Source organism: Rattus norvegicus, chromosome X (assembly GCF_036323735.1).
Source record: "Rattus norvegicus strain BN/NHsdMcwi chromosome X, GRCr8, whole genome shotgun sequence".
Taxonomy (NCBI): domain Eukaryota; kingdom Metazoa; phylum Chordata; class Mammalia; order Rodentia; family Muridae; genus Rattus; species Rattus norvegicus.
In genome coordinates, this window is record NC_086039.1 from 33,704,341 (window position 1) to 33,727,785 (window position 23,445).

The 23,445-nt window shown below is 42.8% G+C and overlaps 1 protein-coding gene across 5 annotated transcripts in view; it reads right to left on the reverse strand.

Moving 5' to 3' along the window:
- Window positions 1-241: 241 nt before the first annotated feature.
- Window positions 242-23,445, reverse strand: part of Vegfd (vascular endothelial growth factor D) — a 35,724-nt gene continuing 12,520 nt past the window's right edge. The window contains exons 2-7 of one of the 5 annotated variants that reach the window (XM_063280112.1): window positions 16,920-17,145; window positions 11,003-11,193; window positions 8,254-8,402; window positions 6,878-6,978; window positions 1,987-2,182; window positions 242-847 (exon numbers count right to left, since the gene is read on the reverse strand). In XM_063280112.1, the coding sequence (XP_063136182.1) occupies window positions 676-847; window positions 1,987-2,182; window positions 6,878-6,978; window positions 8,254-8,402; window positions 11,003-11,193; window positions 16,920-17,145 (1,035 nt within the window). In that variant the 3' untranslated portion in view covers window positions 242-675. Of the gene's footprint in view, window positions 2,183-6,877; window positions 6,979-8,253; window positions 8,403-11,002; window positions 11,194-16,919; window positions 17,146-23,445 lie in introns of all 5 variants that reach the window. The other 4 variants (XM_063280111.1, XM_006256863.5, NM_031761.2 and 1 more) reach the window with 4 other exon arrangements.

A 23,445-nucleotide genomic window follows, 5' to 3' on the forward strand; every position in this document is an offset into this window, starting at 1 on the left:
GGTCAGATTCAATTGATTCAATTTATTCACACACCACAGAGTGATTCCCAGGACTCCTGTGTTACCCTTGTTTAGAATGATAAACCCTCTTGGAGATCTGCCTTGGCTTCCCAAAACCGAGGTCTAGTTTTACTGTTTTCTGAACCTCCCACTCTTAGATTCCCTTTGTCCTTAAAAATATTTCCCATTAGCATGAAATGTGGAGGAAGGCCATAGTAAATATAAATAACACTGACTTCTGTGGGTTGCGTAACAGTGTTTATTTCCTTTAAATACATTTAAATATAAAACATCAGGCAGTGGTTCAGTCAACTTAAAAATACAAGCTGAATGGGAATCGCATCAGTGCTGATCATACAAATGAAATTCTGCATAAGAAAGAAGCAGAACAACTCATAAGCATTGCACTTGGACTTTGCCAGTCTGAGGAGTCAATCACGTGGCATCTACTACTCTGTTTCAGGCAACCTTTTCTCGTTCATCCAAAAAAGGGGCTCCTTAGACCCCTCCCTTTCTGAGCGCTGATGCACAGAGGCATCTGAAGCTACAAGTCATTTGTCAGTGAATTGGGGAATCACCCAGCTATTGCATGGAAATGTGGCTTTACCATGGCACTACGTAAAATCAACTTTTCTAACCCCTGAGGGGTGGGAGGTGGGCAACACTGACAGCAACTTAACAAAGCAGCATGCTGTTTAAAGTGACACGGATAGCGAACTTGGGAGGAAGATTCTCTTGGCTGAGGAGGCCCTCAGTCCTTGTCTCCTTCAGAAAGCACCAGTTCTTTCCACAGGCTTCCTTGCTACTTGCACATGTTCTGGTGGGAAAAGGACACCTGCCCTCACAGATGTCGCAAAAGAAAGTGAAGATGAGACTTTAGAAGCAAGGATCAACATTGGATATGTCATTTAGTTCTGATTTCATTTAATTGTTCTCAAAGAAAGAAAGAATCAATGTAATATTCTAAGTGGACACTCTACTGACTGAGGGTTCAGCCCTAACAAAGATGTGGATACCACCTCCCGTGAAGCGAGGAGCACAGGAGAAGAGGGGCTGGGGGAAACATAAGAGTCAGAAAACAGAGAGAATGGCGAGGAAACACCATCTTCTAGGCATGATGCAGACTTTGCAAGCAGGAACTCACACAGCTGTGATAATCTTCCCTCGGCCTATACAAGGCCAAGGTTCTCAACAGTTAATTATACATTTGGAAGGGACTCTTTGGGGTGGCAGTAATGAGCTGTGGGCTACTGGTAGAATCTGGAAGACAAGGAAGTCACTGTCTTCAGTTGTGGTCCAACTGGTACGTGAGCTAAACAAGTTCTTCCAAGCCTGTGCTCACACAAATGGCCCTGGCTGCATTTACTGGGTCACAAAACCAAACAAAAAGACTCGAGAATGACAAAGACAAGTAAGGAGGAAGTGGGTCGCCAGGGATAGACTGGAGTTAAGAGTGTAGGAGTAAAGATAATTAGACTGCATCTTATCTGTGTATGCAATTGACAAAGAACAAGCTTATTTTTTTTTTAAATCTCAGTGGTTAGTTTGGGTAGATTTTGAAATTGATCAAAACCCAATCAATGGCCTTCAAGGTTTATAGTCATCTTTAAATGTCTTGCCTACAGAGAGAGGGGGAGGAGAGAGAGAGAGAGAGAGAGAGAGAGAGAGAGAGAGAGAGAGAGAGAGAGCGCCAAACCTCTCTTAACCCTGTTGTTTAAATGCCAGTGACTTCTTTTCCGCTCATGATAGCATGACGGCAGGCATGGCAATACGGGTCTGTAACTCATGAGACCCTGTTTTGAAACAAGAAGACAATTTAATCATCACTCTATAATACTTCCATGTATTTCTTAGAGGCCAAACGTCTGTGTTCCTTTAAGAGTGTGCTTGGGCCCTGAGAGAAAAGAGCCCCAATAAATCAGGTTAGTATGTCCTTTAAATGTCACCAGTAAACCAAATTAAGGGGACAGTGAAAAGACCATTGATCTGCAGGTGTCAGGGTGAAACATCTTGTGCTTTTGGCAACAGCTTTCCAGACTTTCTTTGCATTCAAAGCAACTGCAGTTTTCCGGGTGCTGAATGAGATCTCCAGGACATGGTGCTTTACAGACACACTCGCAGCGATCTTCATCAAACATCATGTGTGGTCCACAGAGAGCGGGTTCCTGGAGGTAAGAGTGGTCTAAACAGAAACAGGAAAGGGTTGCTTTGGCAACTGGAGCCTGGAGAGTGTGATGATGCAAATTAATTGCAAGTTGTACATCTTCCCAATCAAGCTTGGACCCTCCCAGTCTCCTTGTCCATAATCTTTTGAACCTTAATATTTCCACAGGGTGAAAGAGATTCATCTGTGATTCCATAACATAAGCATAGAACTCATGTGTTTTCTTAGTTTTCTTTTCTTTTCTTTTTTTTTTTTGGAGCTGGGGACTGAACCCAGGGCCTTGCGCCTGCTAGGCAAGCGCTCTACCACTGAGCTAAATCCCCAACCCCATTTTCTTAGGTTTTAAATTAAAAAAAAACCCATAAGATGAATATTTCTGAGAGATTTTTATGGTGGTTACTGACCTGCTAAATACAAACTTCTCCATGCTCTGGCAGAGAACCCAGGTTTGGTTCTTAACACCACATGGCAATTTAAAATTGACCATATCTAAAATCTCGGGGTGAAGGGTGGGAGTGGAGGGTGGCTGTTGTTGCCCTCTTCTGGCCTACATCTGCATGGGCATTTCATGCACACCATGTAAAAGCAAAGCAGGCAAAACCACCATATATATATATATATATATATATATATATATATATATATATATATATATATATATACATATATACCAGTAATGACAAGATATAGGCTGTCTATGAGTATGAGTGTAGTCATCTCCAGTATTTTAAGTGTGGGGAACCAGAAGTATTAATGGTGTAGAAATGTTTTCCTCAAAATTTCCAGACAACCAATGATGCATTCCCTCGTCTTAGATCACCACACTTGCATGAAACACATAAAGGTAACAATGAACTGTGGTCTGTTCTCGATCAGTGAAGTGAAATACATTGCAAAAAGAGTAAGAGAGGTTTAGGAGGTGTGGCTTTCTTGGTGGAATGTTTGCTTAGAGTTCATGAGGAGTGCTGGGCTCCATCTCCAGTGGCTTCTAAACTGGGTGTGGTGACACATGACTGTAATTCTAGCATTCATTCCAGAGGTAGAAGCAGAAGGTCATCCTCTGCTACATGTTGAATTTAAGGCTAGACTGGAGCTGCTAACAGTCTGTCTCAAATGGAAAGCAAAACCAAACAGTAAGTGGAGAAGGTGAAAATTTTGGAAGATCATGCACTTTTCATCTCAGCATTCACGCAGATTTTGGAAAAAAAATGAGTATCTCTTCCCCAAACCTTCTTCTTACTTGGTGTGCATCATTTTGGGGGCTGGCACCATTGTCCACCAGATTGTGTGGTCACTGTTTCCACTCGGTCTCTTGTTCATGTCCCCTCTTCTCTATGATGCTGCCTCTAGCACAATTCACCCAGGACATGGTATTTCTTGTGTCAGTGGCTGCCATGCGTATCACAACCACAGTGTGTGTCCCTTTAGTCTCTTCCTCACATGACCATCAAATGCAAACCTAATCCTAATCACCACCAAAGCTTTAAATGTATTTTTATTTATTTATTTTTGAGACAAAGTCTTACTATGTAACCCTGGCTGTTCCTGGGTCTTGCTATGTAGACCAGGTTGGCCTTGAATTCATAGGGATCCACCTGTTTCTGGCTCCTTAATGCTGTGATTAAAGAAGTGAGCCACCGTGCCTGGCCTCGCTTTAAGTGTCTTAAAGTCTTCCTTCACACAAAATAGGCCAAATTTTACACCAGGATATAAAAGACCTTCCATGATCTTGACCCTAAAAAACCTTCCATACTCATTCTTAGCCCTCCCTTCCTCCTTCTCTTCTCCCCCAACCTCACTCCTTAACGGCAGTCTCTCAGGATCCAGCCTCACAGTTTTGACTGTTCTTTAATTGACACATAGTTAGAAATTAGGTGGACTGGATATTCACAGAGAGTCCATGCTGAATCTCATGAACAGGAAGTAGATGAGCTGCATATGCTACAAATCCCTGAGGCGAAAGGCAATTTAGGGCCAGACAAGGAAGGCTTGATTACTGAAAAACATCAAGTCTCTTACAGAATTCATATTGAGCACTAGATGGCAGCAGAGACAAGAAAACTCCGCGCTGGCCCAGCAGAGCAGCTTAGATGGAACCCAATCCTGAGGAGTTCAGCACAGTATGTGGCAAAAGCAGAACATTGATAGGTCCTTAGCAAGTTACAGGGAACAGAGACTGGATGCAGGAGAATTAGGTTGAACGGCAACTGGTTGGGGCTGACACCTTGAAATATTATATGTTGGTGTTCACCCCTAGGGACATCGACTCTGGATTACCAATGTATTCTGTCCTCGGTCTTGTCCGTTCACTACTGTTATTATGTTTTATTCATTAGGGCAATGAAAATGAGTTGGACTTGCATCAACTGCATTCATTTGGAGAAGAGATGGCGGTGGACAAGGTACTTAGCTCAATATCTTTGTACACAGAAAAGGTGTTCAGTTCACAGACAGGAATGTGTCGTCAGCAGAATGGGACCACTGGAGAAACAGATAGGAACTTTGGCACATGAGGATGTTATGAGTGGTAAGAACTACAAGGAACTGAGCTGCAATCCACCCTCCTTCCTCACCTCCACCATTGTTAAGCTTCCCCCAAAGCTTCCCTACCTCGTGTTCTGCTCAGAGCAACTCATTCTCTTCCACACCGTTACTGGTTGGGTCTTTTTACAATTTCAACGGGCATTACCACTATTTTGCTGGAACCATTTGATGGTTTTCATTTGTCCAAAAGATCACACCCAGGCTCTTCCAGCACAAGCTGACTAAGTCCTTTCACTCCAATCATACAAGTCCCCCCAGCTTCATCCCTTCATATCTACTTCTTTCCCTCCTATGTCTGTGTTCCTGTACTATGGTTAACCTTTCCTCTTGACTTTACTGGATTCTAGAACTGCCTAGTACTTACACCTCCGGGTGTACCTATGAGGACACTATCAGAGAAGTTTAACTGAAGAAGACCCACTGTAAATGCAAGCTGGGAAGTCAGGCTGAATAAAAGAAGGGAGGTGACCAGGAAATGCTGATGGATAGGACCTTGTCTGCTCCCTGTGTGTGGACACAATTTGATCAGCACTTTTGTGCTCTTGCTGGCAGATTTTCTCCACCATGGACTGTTCTGGGTCAAAGAGAAAGGCAAAATAAGCCGTCCCTCCCTCCCTCCACCCCTCTCTCCCTCCCTCCCTCAGTCCTTCTTCCTTTCCGTTGCTTTCATCAGATATTTTGTTACAGCACTTAAAAAGGAACCAATGTGTCCCCGCTGACCAGCACCGGGTGTATGCTTTCCCTTCTCACCTAAACCCTGCTCAGAGCACATCTCACCTTCCACCCCCAATATAGGAACCTACCCAGGGAGTCTTCCCCATGAATTAACGTCCCACTGAAGGAAGACACCTCACCCCCAGTTAGGACCCCCAAGTCTGTAGGACCCAACCTGGTTATTTGAGGTGTCCCCTCCAAGGGAACTCCTTGGCTTTGACTCCACACAGGATTGGCTGATGATGTTTTAACAACTCCATTGTGGTATCCTGCCTCCATTGTCACCCTTTACTGTGTTGTGTCTGTGTAGACACTGTATGTGCGAGCCTTTGAGTACGGAACATCAAAAATCCATTACCTCACATCCTAGTTTGAGCTCTTACAAAGGGGCTGAGACCCAGGACCTCACGACAAGAGCAAAAACAGATTATTTCATTCATATGACAGATTCCATGGCTCTGAGTCCTTGCTATTCTTGCTATGATATCGTAGTTTAAAACAAGCCAGGTTCACATTGCATGGTCCCCTGTGATAGCTTTCACTGGAATCATGTCGCACATGTGAGAAATAAATGAAAAAAAGTAAATAACCCAAGTTTGTTCAGCCATATGGTCCTCCCAGGATTCATAGCTTTAACAGATCGGGAGATGGAATGACAAGTTAGCAATTCCCCATGTGGCTTAGCCGCGTAGCATGGTTTGCTCCAGTTATAGACAAGTGTTTCCATGTGTCCTCCTTCTTTCCCTTATTTCTTTTCTCCAGAGTATTGGCTTTCAAGTGGTGCAGTTGAAAGAAACCAAGTTTCACATGACCTATGTGCTTCGCCCCGAAATAGTTTTCATTGGAGTTTAAAACCTACTTTAGGGGGCTTTGCCCACTTCGTACTTTTCTTTGAGAATGAACAGCAGAAAGAAGGCTCTAAAATCCAACCACTTCTGCCACTCTTATCTAGATGATAGTGAGGAAATTGCTGGTTATCTTGGGGTAGACACTGTGTACTTGTAAAGAGGGGTGATCATGAGTTCTCATGAACATTGTGTGATGTTGTGGATTGACTGAGACACTTGATCCTCAGTTGTCTGGGGGAAGTTATTGAATCCTTAGAAGGAGGGGCCTTTCTGGAGGAAGTACATCAGAAGGGGAGGGCTTTGGTGGTTTATAGCCTCACCCTAGTTCCTGTTTTCTCTTTGCTTCCTGTGTGCAGATGAAATGCTATAGTCAGCTTCCTGCTCCTGATGCCCTGCCTGCCTGCTCGCATACTTTCCCCACCATGGTGGACTCTATTACCCTTGAAGCATGAGTAAGAATGTGCCCTTTCTTCTGACATTGGTCACGATATTTTATCACAGCCACAGAAAAGTAACTAGTACACCTGGTCACAGTGAATGCTCAATGATGCTAAATGCTGTGTTCTTTTTCTCACTGTGGTTATTATTTTACTGCTGCCATCCTTACCTTCTGTCCCAGGCAGTGGATTCTCATCTTGTAAAACACATTTACATTTGGTGTTATCCCACAGCATGTCAACAGGACAGAGTTTCTTGGAATGAGGACATCTAGGAAAAGAAAGCAACGAACCAGATTTAAAAGGTTTTCAGGGTAATTCTACATTGGGAATATGAAGTCTTTCTTAATATTAAGTATCTAATAATCTAAATATTGTATGTGGAGCATGTGAGTACTTTCAAATTATGTTTCTTAGAGTGATGCAGGAGAACAAAGGTTTGAGATCAATGTCTCTCACGGCATGGTGACTGTGAAGAAATGACAACTGTGTGAAAACAGTTTTAAAGTCCTTAACCTTGGGGCTAGAGAGATGGTTTAGCAGTTCAGAATAAGTACTGTTCTTCCATGGGACCTGAGTTCAGTTCTCAACACCCATGTAGATCGGCTCACAACCACCTTAATCCCAGCTCTAAATGATCCAGCACCTTCTTCTGGACTCTAATGGCACCTGCACAGATGTGCATAGACCCCCACACATGCATGCACAGACACAAACCTAAGCAAAACAAAATATAGAGCCTACTTTATATTTAGAAATGGTATCGTATGAGATAGTAATTCTGTACTCATAAAGATTCTATTAAGGACACTTTAGAAAGTAAACTTGAATTTATGACAGTCACTGCTTGCACAGGAGTGCGGGAAGCCACGGTAGCTATGAGGCTGGAACAGTTTTACAATGCATTCAGCCACTCATCTTAAGAACAATGTGGCAGCACGCCTTTAATCCCAGCACTCAAGAGGCAGAGGCAGGCTGATCTCTGAGGTTTCAAGGGCAGCCTGGTCTACACTCAGGTCAGCCAGGGGTACAAAGTGAGATCCTGTCTCAAAAACTCAAAAACAAATACATACAAAAAACACAGAGTAAATCCCCAAAGGTGTCTAACTAAACATGCTGTGCTCATAATCCTCAAGGTTTGGGGACGCACTGCAATATAGATATAGTATCTAGTAAAAAATAATGTTTGTCAAATATTATGAATAGATCTGGTTTAGAAGCCAGAAGATGAGAAAATATAATGAAGAGGATGTAACTTTTGTAACTTTCCTTGTCCTTTTTCTATTTGTGTCCTCAACATTTTTATTAGTGTGTATTGTAAAAAAAAAATGGTTTTCACCATACCCCTCTGCCTCCTCCTCTTCATCTGCTTCCTTTCCCCTAAAAATTCCCCTTCTACTTTAATGTCTTTTTTCTTCAATGCTCCATAAAACAGAAAACATTCAACACATGTCTTTCTGGGGATGCCTCTATAATGGGTAAAGGAATGTACACACAGTTTTGTCAAAAGCAAGAACAGACATTATCAAGTCCAGGAAATGCTTACTGATCTTCTTCTGGGATCTGAATGGATCTTCTGATAATTGAGTAGGGATGCCGGGGGCCCGTGGGCAAGCACTTACAACCCGTATGGTTGGCAATTTTAACAGGCACTAACTCGGGCACTGATGTCAGAGGCACTGATATCTCAAAGAGCTACAGCAAAGAAAGAGAACCATGATGTAAATTTTATTGTCTACTTCTGTCAGTTTCCACCGTCTGCATTTTTCCCTTTTCCTTTATGATAATGACTTTAGCAAAGTTATTCGTGCGCAATGGAGTTAGTCATTGTAAGTAGTTTGGAATGTTGGGAGTCAGGAGACAGGGGCTTAACCAGGTCTCCTAAGTGTTTTCCAAATCTGTTCTTTTCACCACAATTAAAGCTCTTTAAAATCCCTGGTCTCTGCCCTTGTTTTTAAAATTCAGTATAAATTGCAAGGATAAACAAAATTAAATCTTTGGCAGTTCTTTGGGACTTGGGTGGATTTGATTGTTATTTAAACTATTTTCTCATCCCTTCCCAAGCCATTTCTATTTATGACAATTTCCTACTTCCTGACATTGAGCTTGGCTATAAAACTTGTTTTGACCAACAAGATGTTAGCTGACATGACAGCACACATTGGGACTGTGCATGATTTGTGAGGTTTATTATCTCTTCCTTATGATATAGCCATGAGATGGATATAGCCTGGAAGCCATGCTAGTCCAAGGAATAGAGGACACAGGAAGCAGGCTTGGACTCTCACAGCACCTTGCAGAATTTTGAACCTCAGATACACAAAAGAGAATAACGTAAAGCCCCTGAGTTTTAGGGCATTTGCTATAAAGGATTGTGTAGCTAAGTTAGGATCACACCCAGACAGATAATTACAGCTAGTATGCTTATTTCTATGTTCCTATATGCCTGCTCTTTTATACATACTTGATTATTAATTTATTTACACTTGTAAAAATCATTATATTTGGGGCCCTGGAGAGATGACTCAGTGGTTAAGAAGCACTTGCTGCTTCTGCAGAAGACCCGATTTTGGTTCCCAGCATCCATATCAAGTGGCTTACAACACAGGTAACTTCAGCTCCAGGAGCTCTGGTGCCTTCTTCTGGCCATCACAGGCACTGCACTCATGTGTCGGCCACATACAGACTGATATAAATAAAAATTAAAAAATAATTTAAAGATCATTATATTGCTTCACGATCCTTACATGACAGATAAAGAGATGCCCAAAGAGCACACACAAGTTTCAAGTGTGTTTTCATGAAGTGCAGATGAACTTGAACTTGATTTTTAAGGCACTGTCCACTCAATCACCATGCCATGCTGTTCTATTTACTTTGGTTTTAAGAGGTAGTTGATCACATAGTCTGTACCTTTAAGATTGGAAGTGCCAAACTGCACACACAAAACAAAACCAAAAAAAAAAAACACTGCTGTGCACTTACACTTAAATAAAATAGTTCGTATGAATCATTTGTTGAGTGCTGAAGTCAAAACATAGTAATCAACTGTCTACTAAGTGGAAACAATTCATTTAGGTTGTGTTTATTTGGACCTTTCGATATGTCATGAAAACAAGTATAAATTTCATGTTCTTGCACAATTAATTCTTCAGTTTTGCTCCAGGGAATAACAGGATCAGGAATTGAGCCCTCTTATGTTATGTGAGCTTGGTTTTCCTAACAGTTGATTGTAGCCATACTTACCTCATTGTTTCTAATTATCCCATAGCAGGGATCAGATTTCTGAGTTCCACAATTCTCCATAAGGATTTAGACAAAAACAACGCTACAGTATCAAGGACAGTTTAGATGGTAGGGAGAGCAAAATTAAGAAAACTTTAACGTAATATCAAAACAAATGGGCATTTAGAACATTCCTTGGCATGGATGTATCTGGTGCCTATGTGTTTGTCTTCTACACCATCATGAGGAGACAAGCAAAAGCTAGGTGAGTTGTATTAACATGCGAGGAGTTTGGATCAGAGGACCAATAGGAGTGTGACTTGACTTACGGTGTTTTGGTAATGCATTCACTACATTTGACAAGAAGAGGATAGCTACAGAAAGGAACACTTAGCTACAGGGCAAAGGTGATGGGATTGAGCCACTTTATTTCTCTCATGAGCCCTGCAGGATGCTTTCAAAAAGTCTTGTGCTGCCTATTGTTCCTTTGTTCCCCATGCTACCCCAGCGACATCTTCTCTCCTCCCTTCCCTGTTGGGCTCTGTGCCTGCAGTTGCTGGCCCTCATGCCTGCCTCTTTGCCTCTTGAAGCACCTGCTTACATTCCATGTCATGCGAACAGAGCCAACTGAGAAGTCCTTTACCATTCTCCGTGTGTCCCTATGCCTGCTCCCTCCTTCAGCCTCTTTAGCTTTTGAGTGAGAGCACACCCCTCCTCTTAGCTGGTTCTTGTCACGCTCGCCCCTCGAGAAATTTTTCTCAGTCACTCCAACTAAACTAAACACACCAAAACAGCCGCACGAGATGCCACAGCTTCCTTCCTTCCTTCTTTTTAACACCCTGCTACGTAATGTCTTTATGTACTAATTCTTGATACTACAGCATTACGTAGATATTAACTGTTGAGGCTGTGTCATGTTGGATATGGTGTTACCTCCCTGAGCCTCTGTTTCTTGGCTTCTGAAGGAGGACGAGATATCCTGTGTGTCTGGGGTGTTAACTGAGGTTCGGCACATAAAGTATTTAGCACTTGGCAGCAAGGTCAGCGGCAGTGTCTTCATTTCCTCGTACCTGTTTGGAGATGTAGGAGGTGCTTGTGTTCATACACATCACGCTCTCTTCATTGCAGCATCCTCCACACCGGAAGACATTTACACAAGGGGGCTTGAAGAATGTGTTGGTTGTCTTCCCGAGCTCACTGGCGACTTCTACGCATGTCTCTCTAGGGCTGCATTGGGTCCTCTGCCATTCTTCATCTATAACTATAAGAATAATGTTCATTGGGGCCAGTAGGCAAAATGGCCCTGACATGCAACGCAGGCATTTTTATGGTGCCCCTCACCCCATCATTTTGTACTTGTTTATTTTACTAGGTGGGCATTTAAACATACCTTTTAGCAATGTATTTATTTTTATTTTACGTGAATGGATGTTTTGCCTGCATGTATGTGTACCATGTGTGCGGCTGGTGCCTTTGTAGGTTAGAGGAGATCATTGGCTCCCTTGCAACAGGAGTTACAGACAGTTGTGAGCCACCATGTAGGAACTGGAGCCAGGTCGTACTCACGACTGACAAGTGGGCTTAACCATTGGGAAACCTTTCAAACTCTTAGATGGATATTTTCTCCATCCTTTAGCCAAAGATTTGTTTGCAAACAAAATGTAAAATTGAAATCTCTATACTTTTCCACTGATACCATCACTTCGTAAGATATTTTCTTGCCTGTTAGGGGAGAGCACTAGGCCTTGCATATAGCCACAGTGGGGCCATCTGCAAACAGTGGATAACAAGCAGGTCAGTAGAATAAGGTGAAGCCAAAAAGTGTGAGTGTCATTTATCAAGAAATGTACAGGCTACAGCTGGATAGCACTTGTTGTATTTGAAGCCAGGTAAGAAAAGGTTTTAAAATGAGTATCTGTTGTCTGCTTAAGTAAGTGCCCTGAGGCTTGGCAAACACACGAGTGGACATTTCGAGGGAATTAATTGTTTCTCAAATCAGACTTTCCACATTTGAAACCATAGTTTACAGAAGATGATGAGATAAGCCCTTTCATTTTAACAGAAGGAGCAACTCTATGGCCATAACTAATTTGAGCGAAACCAGAAAAATACATTTCTGGCAATAAACGAGGAAAATACAGGGCTCGGGAGATGGTTTATGGGGGAAAGTACCGACTGCACAAGTGCGGGGGCCTCAGTTCAAATCCTGGAAGCCACATAAGAAGCTAGGCACACTGATGCTCTGTGATCCCAGTGCTCAGAGTGCAGAGACAGGTGGCTCTCTGGGACCTGCTGAGCTCCAGTTCCAATGACAGACCCCATTTCTAAAACTAAGTTGGAGAACAACATCTAAAGAAGATGCTCAGTGTTGATCTCTGGCCTTCAGATGCACAAACAGGGCCACCTCTACATGTATGCATGCGTACACATACATGTACTACATGCCTGCATGTAAAGAATATTACAAATTTTTCTTGTATAGCTTTGCTTCATTTTCTCTCACCTATTTTTTCCCCTTTATTTTGAGACAAGGGCTCACTGCGAAGGCCTGGAACTTTCCATGTAGATAAGACTGGTGGCCTTGAATTCAGAGAGGTCTACCTGCCTCTGCTTCTTGAGTGCTGACACTAAAGGTGTGAACCGTAATGCCTGGTGTTCACCATTTTTTTAAAACATTTTAATTCTTTCTCTCTCTCTCTGTCTCTCTCTGTCTCTGTCTCTCTTTCTCCCTCCCTCCCTTGCCCCCCTCTCTGTGTGTGTGTGTGTGTGTGTCTGTGTGTGTGTGTGTGTGTGTGTGTGTGTGTGTGTGTGAGAGAGAGAGAGAGAGAGAGAGAGAGAGAGAGAGAGAGAGAGAGAGAGAGAGAGAAAGGAGAGACTGAGAGGGAGAGACAGAGAAAGATACAGACTCAGAGAGAGAAAGAAGGAAGGAGAGAGGAGAGAGAGAGGGAGAAGGGAGAGGGAGAAAGGGAGCAGGGAGAGAGCAGGTGCCTGCAAATATCAGAGGTGTGAAATTCCTTAGAGCTGGAGTTAGGGCAGTTGTGGTCTGCCTGATGTGGGTGCTTAGAACCCAATTCAGGTCTTCTGAAAGAGCAGTACCTGCTCAGAACAGGAGACCTCTGTCCAGCTCCGCTCTCATTATTTAAGTTAGATGTCGTCTCTTAATGCTATGTGTAGCCTCCCTACAGGTTTGCGGGGGCAGGGGAATTGCTTTCAGCTTGTCAGAGATGGAACTGCAGACGATGTTATCCCAGGAGTGTGTTGAAACTTTTTTGTAGATGCAGCTTTAACACTAACCCCCATGGTCCCCAGTTCCTGGTGACCCTGCCCTGTGCAATCGACCTTCCTTTTGTGTGCTGATGAGACCCCGTGGTTGGCTTTTTCTGAAAAGAACACAGCACAGCATGATGCCACCTAGGTGCTTAGGTTGAAACTGATTTCTGACTCTGTTTCTCTCCTGCCTTCACTTCTCTTTACCCTCTCTTCTCTCCTCCCCACTTCTTTTCTCACCAAGTGCCACGTTTTTTTTTAAATAATTATTTATTTGTTGTATACATGAGTACACTATTGCTGTCTTCAGACACCCCAGAAGAGGGCATTGGATCCCACTACAGATGGTTGTGAGCCACCACGTGGTTGCTGGGATTTGAACTCAGGACCTCTCAAAGAGCAGTCAGTGCTCTTAACCACTGAGCCATCTCTCCAGCCCAAGGGCCACTTTTAAAAATGATTCATTTTATTTTTAATTATGTGTGTATGGGGCGGTGCACATGTGTATATTGGTGGGGTACACAAGACTGCAGAGCCCCCAGACACCAAAAGATGGTGACAAAAGCCCTGGGAACTGGTTCTGAGTGGTTGGGAGTCTACCCTACATAGGTACTAGGAACCAGACTTGGGTTATCTGCAAAATCCGTACGTGCTTTTAATCTCCACACCACTTGTCCAGCCTGAAAGTCATTTTTGAAGCTACCCCAAACTAAGGGCAACCTCTGGCCAACAACCAGTGAGGAAAGGGGCCCTTCACAGTCCAATTGCCTGTGTGGAACTTAATCTTACAAACAACAATCGAATGAACTTGGAAGTACATTGAGATGCTCAGAGCCCAGACCCAGAGAACTTGACTGTAGTCTCCAGAGAGACCTTGAATCAGCAAACAAACAAACACCTTGGCAATGCCTGTATTTCAGATCCGCAAAAGCATGAAATTAAAAATATCTGTTTTACAAGTGGGGTGATAACTTGAAGAATGTTTCTGTATACTATCTTTAAACATATGTATTGGTGAACCTGGAGAGATGGCTCAGAATCATACTGGCTGCTCTTCCTAAGGACCAACATTTGGTTCCCAACATCCATAGGGTTGCTAATGTCTCTTAACTCCAGCTCCAGTGGATCTGATGCCCTCTTCTGACTTCCACTGGGTACTGCAGAAAGGTACACACATACCAGCAAAACATCCAAACACATAATACAAAAATGAACATTTAAAAATTTCTGATGATAAAGAATTATCCTCAGGCCGTATTTAATTATTTAATTAAGTATTACTGGGGGTGCTATTTCACCTGCTATTATTAGTCATAAATCTTTGACGGAGGGAGTAACTTATGAAAATATTCCTTGTTTCAAATGCCATTTAAATGCTACTTTTTACTTGCCCTTTCTCTTTAAAGTCCTAAGTTTTAAAGTTGGGGAAGATAATAATCGAAATCTCATGAGGTTATGACCAATGGCACCGAGTAAGGTTTCGTAAGGCCAGTGTTCTTTACTTCTGTCCAGGAAATTCCCCTCAAATCCACCAGAGGAGTCGATAACAAAACATAATTGGTGTCACACACTTACTTGATTATCCACTCCTTGCAACTTGGCGAATAAACTTCAGATAATCCTCTATCTAATTAGGAGGGAAAGCATGGAGACTGCAAATTCTCCAATTTTTTTATGGCATCTTCCTTGTAAAATGTCAAACTGGCTGACTTTTAAAACTCCTTAGTCATGGTTTTCTGGTAAAAATTGTCTTCACAGCTCATCTGTACATCTCCCTCGGACCTTCAGACCAGTAATGTGGTCAAAACCTGTGACCTCCAGATTGATTTCTGTGAAGTTCCTCTAAAATCACCACATGAACTCTACCCTCAAAGCTCTGACCATGGTTCCCAGAGTCTCACCTCCTTTGACACACTTTATGCATGAGCATAAAGAACATTCTTCTCACTTACACTGCTGTGGGATTCCTTCACCTATATATAACTTTCCCCATAACCAAATCCCTGCCCCCGTGTGTGTGTGTGTGTGTGTGTGTGTGTGTGTGTGTGTGTGTTTCTGTGTGTGTGTGTGTCTGTGCGTGTGTGTGTCTCTGTGTGTGTGTGTGTGTCTGTGTGTGTGCCTGTGAGTGTGTGTGTGTGTGCGTGTGTGTGTGTCTGTGTGTGTGCCTGTGAGTGTGTGTGTGTGTGCGTGTGTGTCTGTCTGTGTGTCTATGTGTGTCTGTGTGTATGTGTCTGTGTCTGTGTGTGTGTGTGTGTGTGTGTGCGTGCGCAAAAAGACTCGTCTAGTATTTTTTAACAAACGGGGAACAAAGATAAGTGTAACTAATTAAAAAAGGATAATTTTGCTCAAGGATCAACTGAAATTAAATAATCGATGTACTCATGTACTATGAAATCATATTTATACCTGGAAGGCCAAGTCTAACAATGGCACTGGTTTCTTGAGTTGTTTTGATATGTCATGAGAGAGATAAAGGCATACTCAAGGCCACAAAACTTTATTTTAAAACATTTCACTCATTGTGGCACAGTATGTACAAACAGTTGTCTTGGAAAGAGTCTGTTTCGTAGTGTGGATATCATTAAAGTAGTTTAAGTATATACTGCATGTCCATCCCCACCCCTACTCCAGGAAGCAATTTGGAAGTATAATGGTCCCTTGATGTCTATGGAAGACTGCTTCCAGGACACCTTACAGATACTAAAATCCTTAGTTACCAATTCCCTTATATTGTGGGCTAGAATTTGTAAATAGCCCGCCTACATCTTTCTGTACATTTGAAATCATGTCTAGATAACTTCCAGTATCCAATAAAATGTACATATGCCATATGAGTAGTTGTTTCAGAACATTGGATGTCAAGAAAAGGTCTGCATATGCTCAGGACACATGCGTTTCCCCTAAGGATGTGTGATTGGCTGAACCCGTGGTGCGTGGGTAGGGGAGCAGAACCTGAGGATACAGAGAGAGACTGACCATATGTTATTTTCTGCTTGTAAGCTTTGATTATTTCGTGTCAAGAAATGTCTTTGTTGTTTTCTGAGTAACCATTATCATGCCTCACCTTTCAATTTCTCCCTTTCTCCTTTTAAATAAAACCCACAGGATTTTGAAGAGAAAAAAAAATATCTATAGCCATACTGTTGGTTTTTCTTTGTGTCTGCGTAGCAATTGAAAACTCCTTGTTGATAAATACCTGAGGTTCTTTTGCTCTTTAGTAAATATGCTTTTCCCCTCACTAAAAGCAGTCTTTGTGTATTTGCTTTGACCTCGGATTTCTGAGTTTAATTTATTTTTGACAATTTGAATGTCCTCGTGTTATGTGCAGATATAAAATCATACCGAGTATACTTCTTCGCGGAGTAAACACTTAAAAATCAGAATTCTTGAGCTGGCAAGATGGGCCCGTGGCGGCATGTGCTTGCTGCTGAGCCTGAAGACCTGTGTTAGACCCCTGAGCCCCACAGGTGGAAGGAGAGAACTGATTCCTGCAATGACTGATTGGTTTATTTTTATTACATCTATTTATAATGAAGGGCCCACGTGTGACTGTCTGAGAACCATTCCCAACTTTATTCAGTGAAGCATCTTGTCACAAAGTCAAAGCCATTTTGTCCCCCACTGATACGTAACTACCCTGCTCTAACTTTGGGAAAAACTTGGTGTTGGTGTCATGCTGATAAGGAGAGAATGTACCACTGTGCCCATGCACCTACCTACCTTTTAGTGTTTCAGTATCATAGAAAGTTGCCGCAAATCTGGTGGAGCGATGGGATGTTGAGCGCGAGTCCACACTGGCAAGACTTTTAAGCTTCAACCGGCACCGCCACAGCTTCCAGTCCTCAGAGTGTGCGACTTGCAGCAACTCCTCCAAACTAGAAGCCGCGCGGATCTGTTGTTCAGAACGTTCCAACACAGACCGGGATGATCGCTCAAAAGAAACATCCTAATTAACAGTGAGTTACAAAGATACCTTGATAACTATGGTTGCCAAAAGATTCAACTATAGACCATCTGAAAAGAAACTAGTTAAGGTTATTCCAATGTGGACCTGTGTCTCGGGAAAAACAAAACCAATGTCTAATGGTGGACTTTGAAATGATGGATCAACTTCCTTACTTCCAGAGCCTCTCTGCACGTTATCTTATTCAGGAAAAAAAAAAAGATGCATATATAAGGGAGGTAAAGTCTTGGTGCTATTAGTCACATGAACCCAAAATACAGTCAACAAGGTCCTTCAAAGCCAGGAGAAAACATAGACACAGCAAGGCCATGAGAAAATGGAGGTGGAGATGAAGTGATGAAGCCACAACTCAGGGATTACCTCGGGCCGCCAGAAGCAGATGAGGCGATGCTTCATGCAGAGAGAGTTTGACACATCCATTTGGGGGATTTTGTTGTTATTCGAGCTACCAAACTTATAGTACTTTGCTACTGCAGCCACAGAAAACAGTAGAGATTCTTCTATGATACAAATTTTGTGACAACAGACACTGATTTCCTAGTTTCTGCTGAAGTCTCACCATTTCTCTACATTTGCATCTGATTCGAAATGGCTAACACGGTGCGACTAGACTAGATGGGTATATGCGTGGAGGGTCCCAAGTCAAGAAAAGATTTTAATATGTAGCTTCTTGTTCAAAAGTAGGGGCTTGGTTACATGAAATAATGATACATATGTACAATTATATATGACACAATCAAAACCAGTGGAGTCCATTTCCTTTTGGAGTTTCCCCCTCAAGCACTGGGGATCAGTCTTTGCGCCTTGTGCATGCTGGGAAGGTGCTGTGCCAACTAAGCTGTCTCCCAAGTTCTGCATCTGAGCTCTTGATCGCCACTCCCAGAATCACATCTATCAGTTGTGCAGCTTTAATTGTATGGTTCCATAGTTTATTAGCATTTTCTACTTAGATTGCCTTACATGTTTGTTTACCATTGTTTCCTTAACATTTATAGTCCATGAACTAAAAAAAGTCTCAAAATACACACATTCAAGGCTATGCCTTTTGTTGTTGTCATTGTTCTTGTTTTGAGGCAAGTTCTCATTTTGTAGCCAAGGTGGGTCTGGAAATTGGGATCATCCTACCTCACCTTCTAGAGTTCTGATATCTCAGGCTTGTGTGACTGTACCTGGCTAAAGCCCCCTTAGCCATTTTACCTAAGTCCAGATGGGCGTTCTCATACATGTATGTACATTTTCACCTGAGGTAGGAGAGTATTACGTATATTTGTAAGTTGTAGGCAAGGTGTTAGTTGGACCCACTATGAAGAGATAAATAGATCACCCTCTGAAATAGGTGAGCCACAGGGATCCAAATGGCTCTGTAGAGAGTAAGATTGCCTCAGAAGCTCAGGGAGACTATATTGGGGGTTTCTCACATCCGTCTGGATTTGGAGACAAGGATATTTTTGTCAGTGGAGAAAAGGAAGCTTAAGGAGCACAGCTGGGGTTTGTGAGCAGGATGCTGAACTTGAGTAGCATAGCCCAGCTTCTTTAGTTGAGAACCCTGTAGACAAACTAAACACTCACTCATTTCCATGACAACCCTTACACGTGATGATCCTAATTTGTTAATGACCTTTCTTCATCTGGCCATTCTTCTCCTCTTTCTAGTTCTATGAAAAAGCTACCTCACATTAATTCAATCTTCAAGATAAAAAGGTTTGACAGCACTGCTTCAATAAGCTAGGGAGGAAGACTAACAGATACTTTTTAAAAGTATTATGTTGGGCTCAAAGTTAGTGTGTGTATATCTGTGTGTGCACATGTGCATGCTTATGCACACTTATGTGTATAACGATAATTATAGAGGATGTGATCATGAATTTAGGGAGTAGGGGAGAATCAGAAGGAATTGGATGGGGGAAAGGGAGAGGTGAAAAGAATAGATGTATAAGTACTCATGTATGAACCCCCCTAAAATTTTATAATAAAGATTATTAAATTGTACTTTGAAGAAAGAATTTTCATTTATAGAGGTAAAATTTCATTCACTACCATCCTTGAATAAGGCTGACACATGACTTCATACTTCTTATAGGCCTCGATTCAATTTCAGGTTCTTGAAAAAAAAAATCCTATGCTGAAACCTCAGGATAAAGTAGTGAGCCCGCAGACTGAATTAAAATATTGAATGATGTGAAGACTAAACGGTATCTATGACTGGTTTCTTTGTAAAAAACCACAACATTGACTTCCATACTCAAAGCTATTGAAAGCCTTCTTAGTCTGCTAACTGAAAACCTATTATGAAATAACTGAGAAATTGGAAACAGTCACTTTATAATTCTAAACGGAAATACTAAGGACTCAAAAAAGGAAGTAATTTATCTAGGGCATACTTTTGAGAAGGGTTGGAAATGGATCTCTTTCCAATCAGCATTCTGCACTGGTGGATATTTGTGTAATCAACTTTACGTTATCCGGCATGTGCAGGAGAGAACTAAACATCAAAGTGTGACTATCGTCCCAAACACATACTTAAACCTTTGATTGCAGTCGTTTTCATTGCTGAACTTTTGCCAAATGAGTTGGTCTTTATTTCTTCCAGTTCTTTAATACAAGTGCTAATCAAATCTAAACTGATTAAAAGCAGCCAGCAAGATGAGAGGACGAGAGACGGCGTTTCCAGGTCTCTGCTTCTTATTAGAGCAGCGGCTTCAGTTCTGTAATTAGTTCAAGGCTGTTAGAGATTCTCCTCCTAACTAAGAAATCATTCTCTGATGGTTTTTAGCTACCAACAACCAGTTTTTAAAGCACGGGGTTGAAGATTTCTGCAATACTACTTTGTCATCATATAAATATTACTATACATAGAATAAAGATGGTCCTAGAGACCTAGGTGGTTACATTCCTAACAGGCCACCAAGAAATGGCCACACTGTTGCTCGCTTTATTCCCTCTTGGGAAGGATTTGGAGCAGAGGTTCCCAGACTAGCCTTCACCTTGCATGCATGTGGGGGAAAGCTTCAAAAAAAATACTGATGAACTGACCTTATCATCAGAGTTCTATTTTACAGGTTTGGATCACAATTTTAAAAGAAAAAAAAGCCCCTGACATAGCCTGGAAGGCCAGGACCCAGAGACTGGACAGTCCAGAGACCTAGGATAAAAAAATGATATTCTGCTATACTCATAGACTGGTCCCTAGCTTATTTGTCATCAGAGAGGCTTCTCCCAGCAACTGACAGAAACAGATACAGAGACTACAGGGGGCTGTTCCAGAGTCACAGTTATCTGCTCTGCTTCATGAGGACAAAGCACCACTGGTTCATTCCACATCTGAAGGGGGCAGGAGGGCACGCGGCCGGGGAAGATGGAGACTTGGGGCTGGGCTCCGCCTAAGCATGTCTGGCCTTCACCACCACTGAATGAACACGTATCTGGTGTGCGGCGGGCGCACAGACCCTGGGACGACTGTGGGTCGAACTTAGTTGCTCAGGCAGCCGGCTGCTGGGGCGGCTGGAGAGAAAAGACGTGCGAGGGGCGGGGCCGATCGCAGGGGCGAGGCAGTCGCAGTCTAGGCCACGCCCACCCGCCTCGGGATTAGGGGCAGGCCGCCGGCCTCTCCCATTCCAACCCTCTGCCCAGTCCCCCGAGTACTGGGGGATCTCGCTGGAAGGTACGTTATGTAGCCAAGAGTGAGGAGGGGCAGGGGCGCTCCACAGACACACACTGCAGCACTGAGCCACTGTAGAGGGCCGCTGCCACTACAAGATGGCGCTGGCTTCCACTGCGCCCCACGTGGAAGGCCAGGATAGCTTCCGCTGTTACAAGATGGCGCTGGCCTCCGCCGCGCCAGACGACTTCCTTTCAGGAAGTTAACTGTGTGTGCATGTACAAGAGTGCCTTCGTGCCAGGTCTTTGCCCACTCCGGGGTGTGCCTAATGAGATCATGGGTAAGCGACCAATCAGGTGTGGATGTGCCGCGCTAGGGTGTATATAAGCCGTGCCATGCGGGTGCGCGGGGCTCTCTTTAAGATTTAATAAAAGTTTTGGCTGCCGCAAGGATTCGTATGTCCCCGCGTGTTTTCTTGCTGGCGAGGTCGCGCGTGGGACATTTGGTGCCGAAACCGGGCTAAAAAAACGCCACACAATCGCCAGGCGCCGAGAGGGAGTCCTCTGTCCGCGGAGAGAATCCAGAAGCGGCAGGAATTGAGGTAAACTCCGAGAGACATGATAATTTCCGAATTGTTTGGTCTTGACCTATCGTATCTTTCTCCTTCTGCTGAGGGTGCTGTTGAGGCCTCTATTACATGGTAGCCTGAGGCTGGGAACGTTAAGAATTTGGCAGATGGTTAAGGATTGTTTAGGTAAAGACATTTTTCGTCCTATAACAGCGACAGGCCAAGAGGCCCTGAACAAAATTCAGGAAAGCATGTCAGAAACGGAGTGTAGTGAAAGGTTGCAACGAAAAAATGATACTGATCAATCTCAAGCACCAGGCCCCTCTGTGGTCTTACCACTGTCAGAGGTGATAGTACGGGGAAAGGACGCCCCGGGGACAGTGGCCACCTCGGCTACTGAGGGAGGGACCCCTACAAAAAAGGGGGCCCCCCTGCTAAGATTAAAATTAAATAAACAGGGAAAGTAGGAGAAAACCCCGAAAAAAAGCCTTTATCCGGTAAAGGAGTTAGAGGTTGGGGCTTGATAGTTCAGAAACAGACGAAGAGGAAGAGGATTTAGAAGATGAGGCAGCTCGCTATGAAGAAGAAAGATATGGGCCTAGGTGGAGAGCCACTGTGAAGAAACTGAAAGTTATGGATTCTTCGTGGACAAGGCTGGTAATTTTGTTTATTTTTTTCTTTGTGTGGGAAGCCGTTACAGCCGTTAGGACAGGTCAGAGGGTCCTTACAGAACAACAAGAAAGTATGTCAGAGTGAGAAAAGGTCTCTAAAGAAAAAACGAAAAGAAAAGGAGATAAAAGGAACACAGTATTTTGGGAGAAAAATTTTGTCTTTGTGCTGGTAAAAGGTGTGATCAGGCTCTATAAGCTTTACAGAGTCATACTGATTAGGCTTGATAGAGGCAGACCGCCTGAAAATTTATTCAGGAGAATCAAACAAAAGGACATCTCAATGCTCATGCACAGCTTGATGGAGTTAATGTAATTGGGTTGTGAGTAAAAATATTCAAGACTGTGTTTCACTTCCATACCATTGGCGAATGTCAGTCGTGCTGCTCAGATAATATATCTCAGTATCTTACAGGAATTGGGTTTCAACACGTTGATGGACTAGTCCAGGAATTGAGACAATCCATCGTCCATATCGACTCCACTCGAGTGGATAGTCACCGTGAACACCATCTGGTCTTTTCCCTCTTTGTCTATTCTCTGTCCTTGGTGCACCAGGATGTCCCCATGTGTTTCAGTGTATGCCTGTGGTTTTCGTTTCTCGTTGTTTAAATGTTTTATGTTTCATGTTCATAAGAAAAAATGGTAAAAACTTTATCTGCTGGTCGTTCACACCTTGATTTGGTTTTAACTCGTTTTAAAAGGGGACAAATGAATAAAAAACAGTTTCAATCAGGCCTTTAGAGCCCTCTACCTACAGCCAGGAGTTTAGGTTAGCTGGAGAAGCTGCCCAGAGGCTAAGCGTCTACACGAGCTGATCTTAAAGGCGCCAGCAGCTTCTCAGCTTCTTTGATACAAGAGCTGAGAGCTGTTTCTCTTAGAGAAATCCCTGACTTATTATTTGACTCAACAGGTGACAAGGTGCTTCTCTTAAAATCATAGCTAAAAAGGTAAAAATGGTGTTTGGTCTAAATATTAAAGATATGTGTAGCCACTACAATTTGTTTCTGATTGGTTTTAAATGTGTAAATATGCTCTACTTGCCTTGCTTATGGACTATTGGCTTTCAAGTTATTGGATATGGTTAAAAAGGTATAATATTGGTAACAAAAAAGTTGACATAAAACTGGTAATTTGGATAGAGTCATTCTAGACAACATGTGGCATGAGCCAACCCAGAGAAACAGGTCTAAATTGAGATAATATTTTTATGAAATTCTTATCCTAGAAACCAGGCTTCTAAAAGAATTTAGGACAATGTCTCTTTGTTGAGGTACTAGAGACTATGCCATCGTGCGTTCATATATAGAAATTGACAGTCAAACTTTGTACTAGTTTGTTGGAGGTCGAGTTTTGCTTTCCTAGTTGTGGTTTGCCCTGAAGCTATCTGTATTTTAATGCTAATTCCACTGCCCCAAGGACAGCTGCCTAGTCATGTACTCAGAACT